This window comes from Vespa velutina, chromosome 3, assembly GCF_912470025.1.
Source record: "Vespa velutina chromosome 3, iVesVel2.1, whole genome shotgun sequence".
Classification (NCBI taxonomy): Eukaryota; Metazoa; Arthropoda; class Insecta; order Hymenoptera; family Vespidae; genus Vespa; species Vespa velutina.
Genome location: NC_062190.1, coordinates 6879043 through 6893211, shown reverse-complemented (window position 1 = coordinate 6893211; position 14169 = coordinate 6879043). Strand labels below are relative to the sequence as shown.

Here is a 14169-nt window from a genome sequence, read left to right as displayed (position 1 = left end):
GCATGTTATGAGTTAACAGAAATAGCTCCTGACTCAATATTTAGGCAGCGCTGGTTTCCTACAGCGGGTTTATCGTGAACCGTCTGTAGAACCTGAACGTAATACTATTAAAAAATCAAAAAGGAAAAAAAAGAAAAATCATGATTCATGATTGCTAGATAATCATAATCTTTATCCTTCCTCAAGGTTTAGTTACAAAATCGTTGAATCATTTATCAAATTTTTTTTTTTCCTTATCAGCGACATCTTTTGTCCTTACGGAAAAAGTAATTACAGATTTTCAGAACGATAAAAAATGATAGAAGGAAATGAACAAGTACGAAAAAATTCACTTTGAATAGAAATTTATTGAAGTTTTCAAGTCCTTATGTTAAACGCAATTCTATAACGAGGATAATGATAAAGTGCGCTTAAATCTATCGTTATACTCGCCTTTTATAAATTATTATTACGTTTTATAACTAACTGGAGAAGGGAGTATGTATATATGTATATATATGTGTGTGTCTATATATATATATATATATATTTGTATATATATATAATTTATATATACAATTTGACTTTTTTTTTTTTTAATATATATACGTAATACATACATACGCGGATGCAATGTATGTAATATACATACTCATCCATAGAAAATTAACGACGACGACACGCGCGACCGATTACAGTATGTGTCTCTTTTAATATTCTTACTTCAACAATACTTGCTTGCACGGTCGATTATCGATTTAATGAAAGAATTACTATATCGTTCGCGTTCGAATTTGTACTTAAAATTCATGCGCCTCGTTGCCTTTTATTTCAACGACTTAAGATAAGAATTACGTAATGATCGCGAATAATTATTTTTATTATCGATACATAGTATCCATATTGTCGACTAAACTTTTCGTTTAGAGTTTGAAAAAATTGATGAAGGAAAAAAAGGTTCATTAAATTCATTTCTCTTATCGACTCCTATTAATTTGTTTAATTTTTTATATGAAAATATATTCTGCTAACCGGCCGAAAATGTAGACAAAGATCGTTGTATACTCCCGATGAAAAAAAAAAAAAAAAAAAAAAAAAAAAAAAAAAAAAAAAAAAAAAAAAATTATTATTCGACATAACATAAAGATACTGATAATTAGAGTATAGCTCGAAACTAACTTATTGCATCCAATCTTCGCACGCGAATATGACAAAACGCGAATTAGTGTAAGAGAATATGTAAGTCAGACTATTTACATCTTTGTAAATTAAATCATATCGTAATAGAATATATCACGTTTGGAGTTTAATACCAAAGAAATTGCAGTACGTCGTTCGTTCGAATCTTTCGCAGTCGAAACGATATTTTATAACAAATATAGGTCTCGATGCCACGTGACGCATTCAAAACGCCCTTCTAGATTCAAATCATAAACACACTTAGATACCACGACAGTAGTTAAATGACCTAAGATGCAATAAAGGGAGCTAGTATCATCAACGTAGAAACTACCGATTGTGTCTTTTCTAAGCTCCCCTCATTCGTAAGGATTAACAATTAGCTATCTAGCTCGTTGGAGAAAACGACGATGATATCTTGTATGTACGTTGAATGGAAAGTCATACGAGGAACAACGTCGTCGTACGATCGGCCATTGATCGCTGGAGTCGAAGATGAAACGATATTATAAAAAATGTTTACTCTCTATTTACAAAAGGCAATACGCACGAAACTTTTCTCCTGCTCCATCTTCGTATCATTCCCATAAAAAATACGACGGACGATATATATTATTTTTGTAAAAAATATTTATATATCTAAAGCTCGAACTTTCGAGCGAGGAATTCATTAATTCGCGATGACAATGATCGACGTACGACAAACAAAGAAGAGTCAAACCTGTATGGTCGTGGGGATAAGTTTGCCGAGGATGCGAATGAATTATTTCGTTCTCCTTTGCAAAGTCGATCTCTTGGAGTCGTTGCCACGACCGGAAACATCCACTCACGCTAACTTCATGTATATGGTCCGATCTCTCATCTTGCAATGCTTCAGTTCTCTCAACGCTCTTTGGGCCTCGCTAGGAGAAGAAAAAGCTACGCGTGCATCGCCCGTAGGCATACCTCTTTCGTTGTAACGTCTTATAACATTTTCACGTTTTACATCGAAATCACCGAAAAAGTCAATTATTTCATTAATGTCCGCTTTAAATGGTACATTTTCTAAAGAAAGAACGCAACCGGGTTTACCGAAACCTTCGACGTAATCCATGGAACCAGGATGACGACCTAACATATGTCTCGGTATACCCATTAATCCTGGAGGACACCTGGGACCAAATGCTGAATTACCAAAACGCGGCATATGATTTTGCATAGGTCCAGCAAATCGTGGCCGTGCGTCCTGTGGTGGTGGATAATGTTGTTGTTGCTGTTGCTGTTGCTGAGCCTCTATGAGTTGAGGATCGGTCATTTCGAGAGTCTCCAACATTTGAGCTCGCGATATGAGCTCGATCGTCGGTATATTCTTACCAAAAGGAACTCCATTCTTGGCCGTCGCTCTTAGAGCTTCGTCGGTCGTTTCGAATTCGCAGAAACAATCGCCAGTGGGTTTACCGTTCTGATTCAATATCATATGTATTCGACGAGGTACAATACCAATGTCAGAAAAGTAATCGAGAACATCGCGATCCATCGATTGGAATGGCAAACCACGCATGATAATACAATCCGAGGTAGTAATTTGGCTCATGCCATTTTCATGCTCTCTTTTAGCTTGTGCGAACTTTTCTTCTGAAATAGCTGTTGCGGTTACCTGTTTATTACCTATCTTCAAAGAAGTACCGAGAGACGATTTGGCGTCTTCTAATCTAGCGAATTGCACATAAGCCATGTAATGCGTACTCCCGGATTCCTTGATATTCGTAATAAAAAGATCATTAATCTTCCAGTCGTGGAACAATTTGGCTATGTCCATCTCTTTGGTGAACGACGGTAGATCCGTTAGAAGGATGCAAGTAGATCCCCTAACGTCAGCCTCATCCTCTTTCTCTGGCGCATAAGAATCTGCCGCTTTATCGAAAATACTTTCATCCAAATGAAGAACCTCCACTTCGGAACCACGAACGTACCTTGGCGTTGATAAAGCTAGTTCCTTACCTTCCGCTTTACTGAACTTGACATACGCAATACCGACCCGATTACCGTGATTATCGTTAATTAGTTTCAAACCATCTTTTCTGATAAAGATACCTTGAAAAGCATGACGAACATCCGTGTATGTAGCGTTTAATGGCATATTACGTACCTCCACGCAATAACCACCAGAATTAGATTTATCATTCGAGAATCTCGAGGAACCGCTGGAATTTCGTCCGGACGTTTGCCTATCTGGACCATTTTCGAAATTACCATACTGCGACGCAGCAGCCGCAGCTACAGCTTGAAAAGCATGTGGATTACGTCGACCTTCTAATTCCTGTACTTTACTCAGGAAAGCACTGTTTGGTCTCAGACCAGGTCTGCAGTTGATGGCACCATTATTTGCGCCATACATGCTAGCATCCTGCGCCCCAAATTGGGTCGTTCTACCTGGAAATCTTACTTGATCCATTCTGCCCTGTTCGTTTTGACCCCAAGGTTCTTTTGGCCGATTTAAATTACCCATACCACTATTTAAGCTTGGCAAGGACGCGTTAGCCAAGTTTTGAGGAAGCGAATTCATACCGACCGTATGGCCAGTTAATGTCTGAACATGAGGTTGCATCAGATTTCCGACGCCGTTCAAACCATTCAAGGAGAACTGATTCGACTGAAGCAAAGATTGCTGTCCTAGAACGGAATTACCAAAGGTCATGGATCGTTGCTCGCTATCTTGTGACAATGCAGCCACTCCCGCTCCTAAAATTCCTGGCGTTAAAAGGGTCGCTTGTATTTGCGTTTGAGGCGGTACTTCCCAAATTCCATTTTCAACGATCGGCTGTTTTTTCGCCGAACCACTAGACGCGGATTTATCCTTGTGAAATTGTCCTACGCAAACGACATCGTTATTATCGTCGTCAGTTGCATCCTTTCGGCGTTCTCCTGTCGAGTTACGCTTGTTAACATCCCTATCTCTAGAACGTGTACGATCACGTGATCTTGAGCGTTCACGACGGCGCCGTCTGTCTCGACGATCGCGTTCTCTGTCACGCGATCTGCTTCTGTCTCGACGTCTGCGATCACGATTCCTATCCCTATCGCGTCTATCCCGATCCCTGTCACGATCTCGAGAACGTGACCTATCTCTCGATCTCGATCTATCACGTCTCTCTTTTCGATCCTTGCTCGATTCGCTGTCATTGTCCTTCTCCCTTCTGTCGTTCGGAGAAGCAGGTTTGGCCGAAACAACAGGAGTTGGAACTGCCACTGGTGCTGCTGTCTGTATAAACGATTGAAGATGTAACGTTTGTTGTCTCGCTGCTTCTATCACTTTCTGCATTTCCGTGCGCGAACTGAGCAACAATTTAATTTTCATTTCCTTGATCTTACCGCCATCTTGCATCATCGCCTGCCGAGCATCCTCATCCGTGCTAAAAGTTGACCACGTTCTTGATTAGTTGAATCGACTATTTTGAACCTGATTATATTTACAAATTTTTTGCTCTCATTGTTAACGAGGTGTATACATTGAAAATTGGCAGACGAGAATAGATCGTGGTGAATGAAATAATGTTTCGAAGAATAAGGAACAGTGTTTTCCTTCTTCCAATAACAAACTCATTTTATTACCTGAACGCTATAAACGCGTCTCCTAATTCACCGCCAACAATATGTACTCCACCTTCCGGTATACTGAGCCCTCTGAAAAACTGGCGGATGTCCAAAGCGTTGGCAGACCATGCTAGATTCTGTAGTCTGATTATGACGCTCATTTTTGGTAGATATTTTTTTCACGTATCTGCAACCGAACGGATAGGCGAAAATTAGATAAGAAAGAATAGGTATATATTCGTTAAGTACCAAAAGAGTAGAATCGATATTTAACAATTTGTCGACGTTCGAATACGAAACAATTCATCGAATCTGAAAAATTTTCGGTAAAAGGAGAATATAGGATGTGGATTTTTGTTTCTTCTTTTATATCTAACGATTGTTTTATTGATTACGAGATATATTATAACTACATTAAATTTAATACACTCATGTAAAGATTTGAAAAAATGTAATATCAACGTAATGCAGACGTCAAAATATTTTTGACAAAAAGATTAAGAACACTTCAGAGTCATTTTGTACGGCACAATTATAAGGACTTGACGCTTTTTATCTCTTACAAGGCTAATAACACTAATGACTTAACACTTTATCTTTCACTGCGTGAAAGGTACACACAGAAGAGACCATAAACGCACATACATTAATGGCTTGCATAGATTAATAGCTTGCCGGATAATAATCGTTGTTACTGATGAAAAGTCGATATAAAATGTAGGCTTCCGATAAGTAAACTTTATTAATATAGATATTATATTTCCGAAATAGAATACCTAATTCATTTATCATGAATATTATTACTCATTAAGAACTATTGTCATTGGTTAGAATAATAAAAATAAGATATTTTAGGTTGATACATGTAACGGAGATCTTTATTATCTTAATAGATTCCATTGGTACGAAGTCTTCGGTAATTCAACTGCTAAATGTGCTGACATAAGGCAGGCAGGTATAGAAATACGCCCACGTACGTTTATGCTACTATGTAGTATCAATAACATCGGACAGCACTGAAAAGTTTCTATGCGCGTGTTCACGCATTTTAATAAGGATTCCAAAGGAAAGATTTCTAAAGAAAGAAAGTTGAATTTCTAAAAAAGGTCAAATAATTGAAGGTCATTTTTACTTGGCAAGATAAAATCGAAGAATATATCGATTATCTGTATTACAAAATCTTTTGAGCAGTATAACTATTCTTTGTATTGTAGTTAGATTTTCTAAGTCTTTACTATTTCCTTACTTAACCTCTATCATTTTGTTTCTCACTGTGTATGTGTATGTGTACACACACACACACATACACACACACACACACACACAAAGTATTTGTTCGAATGTATGTTTTTATCAAACTGAACAGGAAATTATAAAGCGTATTACAACGTAATCTTTTTCCTGAAGTAATGTATTAGGAAATAATCGATATTGATTATAATAAATATTGTATTAAATATGTCATAAATTATATTATATAACTTGTATAAATTAATATTTATGCCATAGCTAATTCAATATATGTACATAAATAATTCGATAATCGATTCGATTACGATCATAGTGTGATAAATAAATCGAGATAATAGATTCTATTATTTCGAAACGCAAAACTTGGTGAAGAAATTTAATTATTCAATTTATCCATAACTTACGACAAGTTTTAGAACCTTCGAAGATGACTGTATGATCACAGCATGTGTATATAGTTTGTTATCTTGAAATATAGAACACATACGACATAAATTCTCGTCGTTGTATTATTATCAGCGAGTTAAAATCAAAACCATAATGTTAACATTTCATGTTTACAGTAAGAGAATACACGAGATGAAAACAATTCATCGACGAACGTTGCCGAGCGAGTAAACAAATAAACAAGATCAGAAAAAAAAAATTCACGTTAATTTAATAGATAAAAGATATAATTTGTCCTCCAACGAATACGTCCAGAAAATAAATCCAGTATGTTAAATAAAAATTTTTAAAGCCTAACTTTCATAAAAATAAATTTATAGAAATATGTAAATTAATCTCATTCGAAAAATTGTACATATAATTAGTAAATAAAATTCATCAAAAAATAAAAATGGAAAATTGATAAAGATAATTATAATTGTTTAATAATTCAATGTGCGATTTATTATCTGAAGGAGATGTAAAAATTTGTAACAGGCCCTATCCAATATGGAAACAGATTCTTAAGAGATGTAAGAAGAGTAGTATATTCCGGATTAACAGCTAACACAACTGCTTGGAGAATGGTCGAATCACCGATGGGGTAGATTTTCTTTCTTCGTTTGTCGTTAGCAGCCACTGCTCTCTCTTTCTCTCTCTCTCTTTTTTCTATCTTACTTTTTCCTTCTCTTGTTGCAAAAGATCAATCTCGATAAGAAAATGTAAAAAAACAGAACCGATGCGTCGAATTCGATAGCAGCGTTGAAAAGGGAGCTACCTGGATATGGTTACGCAGTATTTACAAGAAGTTTTCCTTTTTCATATCGCGAAAAGTGATTTCCATTTGACTGAGAAATGATAAAAGGGTAGATAGGAAGAACATATCGAAGGACCGAAAAGATTTTTAGGATAATAATAAGTACATATATATATATATATATATATATATATATATATATATATACATTTTTTCTTTTTCTCTATCGATTAATAAATATAAAAAAGGATAGGTACAGATTTGTAAGAACTTTAAAAAGAGAAAGATGAAGGAACAAAAAAAAATTATTAGGATAAATAATAGGAACATATTTATGTATCAATCTTTCTCTTTCCCTCTCTGTTGATTAAAAAAATTACGGATTTGTAAAATATTTATTATAAAGAGAAGGAAAGAGAGAGAGAGAGAGAGAGAGAGAGAGATAGAGAAAAAGAAAGAAATAATAAAAGAGATTTATAAACAAAGAAATTTAAAGGATGATAAATTTCATCATAATATCGTAAGAGCGTTTTAAAGCATCAGAGATAGAGGGACCCATTTGAAGGTTAGTCGTCAGAACGAGAAACGACGAGTACTACGGCATACGGAGAGAACTCGTTCAAGAAACGATGATGATGATGATAATAATAGAATGGAGAAATACAAGGGGACCCTGCAGATTCGATGTGGAAGAAGACCGGTGTCAGGATTCCTTTGTCATCCCTTTGAGACTCGAACAGAAGACGATGATGACCGATTGGTCTTTCTTTCTCTTTCTCCCGATGCGTTGTCGATGAGGGTTAAAATGTCGTCCGAGAGATTCCGGCGAAACACGTTCGAAACGTTACCGTTGTAGAACACTGTCTCTTTCACTCTCTCGTTCGAAGGACACACGAAGGTTATTGTCTTTTGTCCCTCTTTCTTTCACTTACTCACTCTCCATCCTCCTCTTTAACTGAGAAATGATAGGAGAGTGAGGGAATAGAGAAGAAATGATTCTTTCTTTCTGTTATCATTAACGTATTCAAAATTCGTTTGAACAAATGAAAAAAAAAAAAATGACAAAAAAAAGAAAATGAAAAAAGAAATAAATAAATAAGAACAGTATTCATACGATATATTTTTACTCGACTGTTACTCATATTCAATGGAGACATAAAATATACTCGTTGATTCGTCGAAATCACCTTTGCGAAGAGAATGTTTAGTAGCGACGTTTCTGCATCGATTTTCACAGTCGTTGAATCTGCTCTCCCCCTCTCCTTTCTTTATCTATAGCACTATTTTTTCTCTTTCTCCTATTCTTCTTGTTTTTCTTTTTCTCTCTCTCTCTCTCTCTCTCTTTTTCTTTCTCTCCCCCTCTCTCTGCATTTCGCAATATTTGATTACTGATAGTTCTCTATCAAACGTGAACATTTTTTTATCTTTTATTCTGTAAAAAATATTCAGCTTTTTTCTCGAAAATATGTGACCTAGTAACCGTGTGACCGAATAAAAAAGGATCGTTTTACTGTTGTGCACAGAGGAGAGAGAGACAAATGTAACATCACATACACATGTTTAGATATATACTTTCGATGCAGCATATATATATACATATATATATGTATATATATATATATATATATATATATATATATATATATCACACGTCGTGCGCACGCATGCTCACATAGTAAAATGTATTCATACGAATTTACGTAAACACGTGTGTGCATATATATTGTATGTATGTATATGTTAGAGACGTATTAAGCCACTTCGCGCATGCGCGTGCGCAAGATAGCTACGATCAATCGTCCATGACGAATAAGTATCGACGAGGAGAGTAAGGATATATTTATCATATTTCTTTTTTTTTTTTGCTTTTTTTCTCCCACTCGTTCGATACATAAAAAAAGAAAAAAAGAAAAGGATTCTGCAACTGAAGAAATTTATGTGCAAGGAGAACGTTGCAACAAAAAATATTGTAGTTTAACGATGAAGTTTTGTGAGAGATCGACGATAAGAATTCCCATTGATTCGACGTATGCAAGAAAATCGATTGACGAAATCTTATTTATAATCGATGCCGCGCTTTCATTATACGTTCAATTGGAATAAGAAAAGGGCAAAGCAAATATAGATTTAATGAAATAGCTTATCACGATAAGCTCCATCTATCTCTATTTCTCTCTCTCTCTCTCTCTCTCTCTTGACGATCTGAAACATGAAAAGATACGAACGTACGTCGCGACAAAACTGAATGGTACTTCTTTTTATTTGTTTTCCAATATATTTATGTCGACGATTAAACGAAGGTGTCTATTCATGTCCGAGGATAAAACATATATATGTATATATACATATATATCCTTATATATATATGTATGTATATATATATATATATATATAATAGTATATTTGTTATTCCTTTTATCTTACAAGAACTTCGAGCATATTAAATATTAATTGTATAATATAATTCCAGCAAATATGAACACTGCGTCATTTAGTTTCTGTTTAACAAAATGACGAAAATTATCTTCATCGTTGATTACAAGCATTTGCCGTGAATCATGAGTATAAGTATTGTCGCATGACCAAAGTCTGTGGTCACATCCAGCAATGTATGCTCCTACGTATAACCTATTTGTTATTTCTCAATGTTAAAAAAAAAAAGAATAAAAAAAAAGAAAAAAAATATATATATTCAGCATTCACATAATCAATAATATAACGATTAATATCAAATTGTGGCAAAAGATGTATTCGTTGAGTTCGGGGACTGAAGTAGGTAACGATCGTTCGATGTATATAACATCGTGTATATAACGTGTTACCCTTACCTAAATTATTCAATCCAATTAATTTCCAAAACACAAATGTGTAGATACGTGTATATAATCAGAATTTCTTACTGATTAAACATAAAAGAACAACAACAATAACAATAACAATAAGCAGTGCAAATATATAGATATTCAGAATCTCTAAGTCGATATAATAATCTCTTGTTCCGTATTTCGATGTAAAATTAATTAGACAACGAGAGAAACGAAAGACAAAACGTCGATAAAACGTCAGATCCATTTATAGCATGTGTATAAGATATATATATATATATATATATATATATATATATATATATATATATATATATCTTAATCGATTAAAAATGCACTCGTACAAGATGACTCCCAGCTTGCAAGGACCTCTCGTTGAAAAACCAAACTTCGCAGCAGGCTAAGGACTGGCAAGATTAAGTTGCAGCAGACTCTCTCTCTTTTTCTCCACTCTCGTTTTCCCTTTTTTTTACTTGTCTTTCGAATAATATCATTGAATATCATGTCACGTTAAATATTACCATTATTTTCATGACCGTTGATTCGATAATGATCGACCATAGAGACGAATCTGATTAAAATTCAAGCATTCGATTTTATCCTGATCTTAATTCAATCTCGTTAAAATTTTATATATATATATATATATATATATATATATATATATCTTTCTTAAACATGGCGCCATTTTTAACGGAATAACGAAACGAAATTGATAATAATACATTTATATTTGTATTTTCATGAATAAAATGCAAAATAACCTGCACATCGAAAGTTTCTATGATTTAGAGTACGATATGCTTTTCTTTTTATAATAAAATAGGAATTTTCTCAGAAAATGAATAAATCCTGTGTATATCTTATCATATACACATAAATATATATACTTTTTACATAATAGATTCTATATAATCAACGGATCTTGTGGTTATAATATAAGGGAAAAAGCAAATTCAAATGAAAATCAAGGGTGATCTGTGATATAGAATATAGAATAAAAGGAACGCGTACAAAGAACTTATAAATTACATACTCAAATTAGGTTACCAACTTTGATCGAAGTTTCATTTCATTTGTAACACATTTTTTACATAATGGATGTTGTTAAAATAAAGAATTCCATATTTACGTTATTTTATGTTGCTTTAATTACCACATTATGGTAAACATATCTTATTTGTCAACTTACCTTTATTCATTTTACATGTTTTTTTATTATATAGTATGATATTTTAACCTATTATCTATGAAGTTTATATTTATATAGACATTGTTTAGACTTTGATCAAAGTTTAATAGTTTAAAAAAAAGTCAAAGATATAGATGGTGTGAAATTGAAATATTAGCTAACATAATATGACACTACATGAATACTTGGTATATATTTATATACCAAACAACATTCAAGTATCTTTAACTGTATATCTTAAATTTGCTATAGAAAATAATATGGTGGTGTATTTTAAGATGTTTAGATCAACAAGTATGTAAGTACTTGCCTTCAAGAAGAAAAAATGTATGCATTCGACAATCATGTTTAATGTAAAAAATTTGTTTATTTAAATAATATCAATCAAATTATTGTGCAGCACATAATTTGATTGGATTTTGATGTAAAATAAATGATACTGTTAAAAATAAACTTCTAAATGAAAATGTTTTCCTTTTTAAATACTGAAGTAATTCTTTTGTTGATAAATATTCTAACTTCTTTCATAAAGGATATTTTAATTATTATATATCCATTGATGAATATTCTCACTCCTCCTATTATTTTAACTGATATTACTTACCAATTCTTTTAATTTTTAATTTTTAAAACATAACTATATCCTTTTAAGACAGCACACATATGTGCATCATATATTCATGTAAATATATATTTAAAATATATATACATATACTATAAAATATATATATGTAAATGTATGTGTATATATATATGTTCAGGGGATGAGCAGAGACACTTAAGCAAACGAATATGTTCTTATACTCTCAAGAACATTGGAGGAACAAGTCCTCTAGTAAAATCACAACACTTCCCTCCAGAATTATGAACTAATTTTATTACATTACTTTGAAGTATTACCTTCGACTTCAGAAACTTCAGAAACTTCTTCTTTCTTCACTCACAGCTAAAAGGTACGACGAAAGATAAGAAGTCGATGAGAACAAAGATGACCGAGCAGGAAAGGGCCCATCGACGAAGGACAATGAAATGGAGAAGCAGAAAAGGAGTAGTTAACTGCACCAAGTCATTGTACAAATGTCCACTGATGACGAATCTGTTCTTGACACCTAACACACACTGAGCTGCCTAAGATCCTGCAACACACACCATTTTTTCCACACTGTACCTAAACCGCACAGGGCAATCAGAAATTGTAACTACCATTGTCTCCTTCCTTTCATTGTACAAGTACACGTTACTTACACTTATATTTCATTTCTAGTCATAAAAAAAAAGAAACAAAAAAGAATTCATATTTATAGAAAAATTAAAAGTAAAAATTTTAGAAGCTATTGGTGTGTATTATGTCTTCAACATATAAATATTACTTATATAGATTAGTAATAAAGTTTTTACTTATTAAATCTTTTATGAAAAACTATTTTCCAAAACATAAACTAGAATTTAATATTACAGATATATGGCCCATATATTAACATATAAATATACATGATCTTATTATTAAAAAAGGATATTAAACATGCAATTATATTTGGCACGAAAATAATCTATATTTGAAATAAATTATTATTGTTGGAAGAACATTATTTTGTCCTAGATCTTTGATATATAAATTTCTATGCAATTAAATTGTTTTGATAAGAATAGAAACAGAAATTATCATCACCCAGATCATTGTTTTAGTACGTATAGATTCAATAATATAAATTAAAAATATCTCAAAAAATACCTGAATAGAGAGAGATGTGATACAATATACAACATAAACTTGATAATGCAAAAATTTATATATATATATATGTGTATATATATATATATATGTGTATATATATATATATATGTGTGTATATATACACATAATATGACCTAATAAAATTGAAATCGATAACTAATTATACGAAATACAATATTTCTATCCTGAAGTTCTAGAAAACTTTGCAATTATATTACAGGATCGAAAAACAATGAGAAAATATCGATCCTTTTAAATAAATACTCCATCGTAGTTGCACGTACGCCATTAATGAGAGTGAAAAAAACCGATGGACGAAATGTAGAGAAGAATATTATGATAATTAAACTCACCAAACTTACTATGCGAAAAACGATGACTGTTATAAGAAGATAGTAGAATTTTGATCCCGTAAAGAAATAATAACACGAGAGAATTGATTTCCGTCTTCAAATAAACGGCTATAACGCTTCTCGTCAGCGTCCCATGGAATGACCGCGGCGGTCCGTGTAAGTAGTTATGAAGACCCCTTATGCTACGTAGTCAGATCAGCTTTACTACTGTTACACTTCCGTTAGTTAGACTAACCAATGAGACGCAAGTATAAGAAAAAGGGCGATTTTGATTCGATGTTGTTCGATAAATTGATGATTGATTAGCTGAGTAAATATCGATATATCGAACTTCGAATATCAAGCAAAGACAATTAGAAATTATTATTTTATTCATTAATTTATTAACGATCTCAATGGTAATATATATTTTTGTTCATCAATAAAATATAAATTTATAATTATTAATTTTTCTTAGATTGGACAAAAATATAATTCGATTATCGAATATGTTGCTGCGTTGTCAAATATCTATGGTGAAAAATATATCATTGCTCGATTTTGGCTTAATAGATCCAAATCCAGTTGGTCCTATAATATATAATATGAACTACAAACGCTGTCAAGAAACTACCATGCGACTATTGTGTCGATGTATTTTTTTTATAGGTTTCCTTCAGTTGAAGAATGGTAATGCTTTCAACCAATCCTTAAAAATAGTGAAAATGAATTACCCTAGTTATATCGATGTATAAGCTTGTTAGACTATTTTATACTGTGATACTACTATATTGCGAGTGGGAGGGTTACCAATAAAGTGAGACGGAAGAATTTAATTCGTTCGTATGCGCGGTTGAATACGAATAAAATTGTAAACTGCACTTATTTACAAATTTTTTTCTATAATCAATATATATATA

General features: G+C 32.8%; 1 protein-coding gene across 5 annotated transcripts; it reads right to left on the bottom strand.

Annotated features, from left to right (window-relative positions):
* Window positions 1–327: 327 nt before the first annotated feature.
* On the bottom strand, window positions 328–13461 carry LOC124947728 (epithelial splicing regulatory protein 1-like). 5 transcript variants are annotated; one of them, XM_047490286.1, is made up of 4 exons: window positions 13271–13461; window positions 12083–12350; window positions 4750–4918; window positions 328–4550 (listed from the first exon to the last, which is right to left on the bottom strand). In XM_047490286.1, exons 3-4 carry the CDS (start codon window positions 4890–4892, stop codon window positions 1985–1987), a joined length of 2709 nt encoding a protein of 902 aa, XP_047346242.1. In that variant the 5' UTR covers window positions 4893–4918; window positions 12083–12350; window positions 13271–13461; the 3' UTR covers window positions 328–1984. The 5 variants fall into 5 exon arrangements, with proteins under 5 accessions (XP_047346242.1, XP_047346243.1, XP_047346241.1 ...); XM_047490287.1 differs by having other exon boundaries at window positions 13280–13461; XM_047490285.1 differs by having other exon boundaries at window positions 12083–12318; window positions 13280–13460.
* Window positions 13462–14169: the final 708 nt, after the last annotated feature.

Coding starts and splice junctions, on each gene's coding strand:
- LOC124947728 (XM_047490286.1), bottom strand. CDS start 4,892: ATGAGCGTCATAATCAGACTACAGAATCTAGCATGGTCTGCCAACGCT. Junction 4,551..4,749: donor GACGCGTTTATAGCGTTCAG/GTAATAAAATGA, acceptor GTCAACTTTTAG/CACGGATGAGGATGCTCGGC.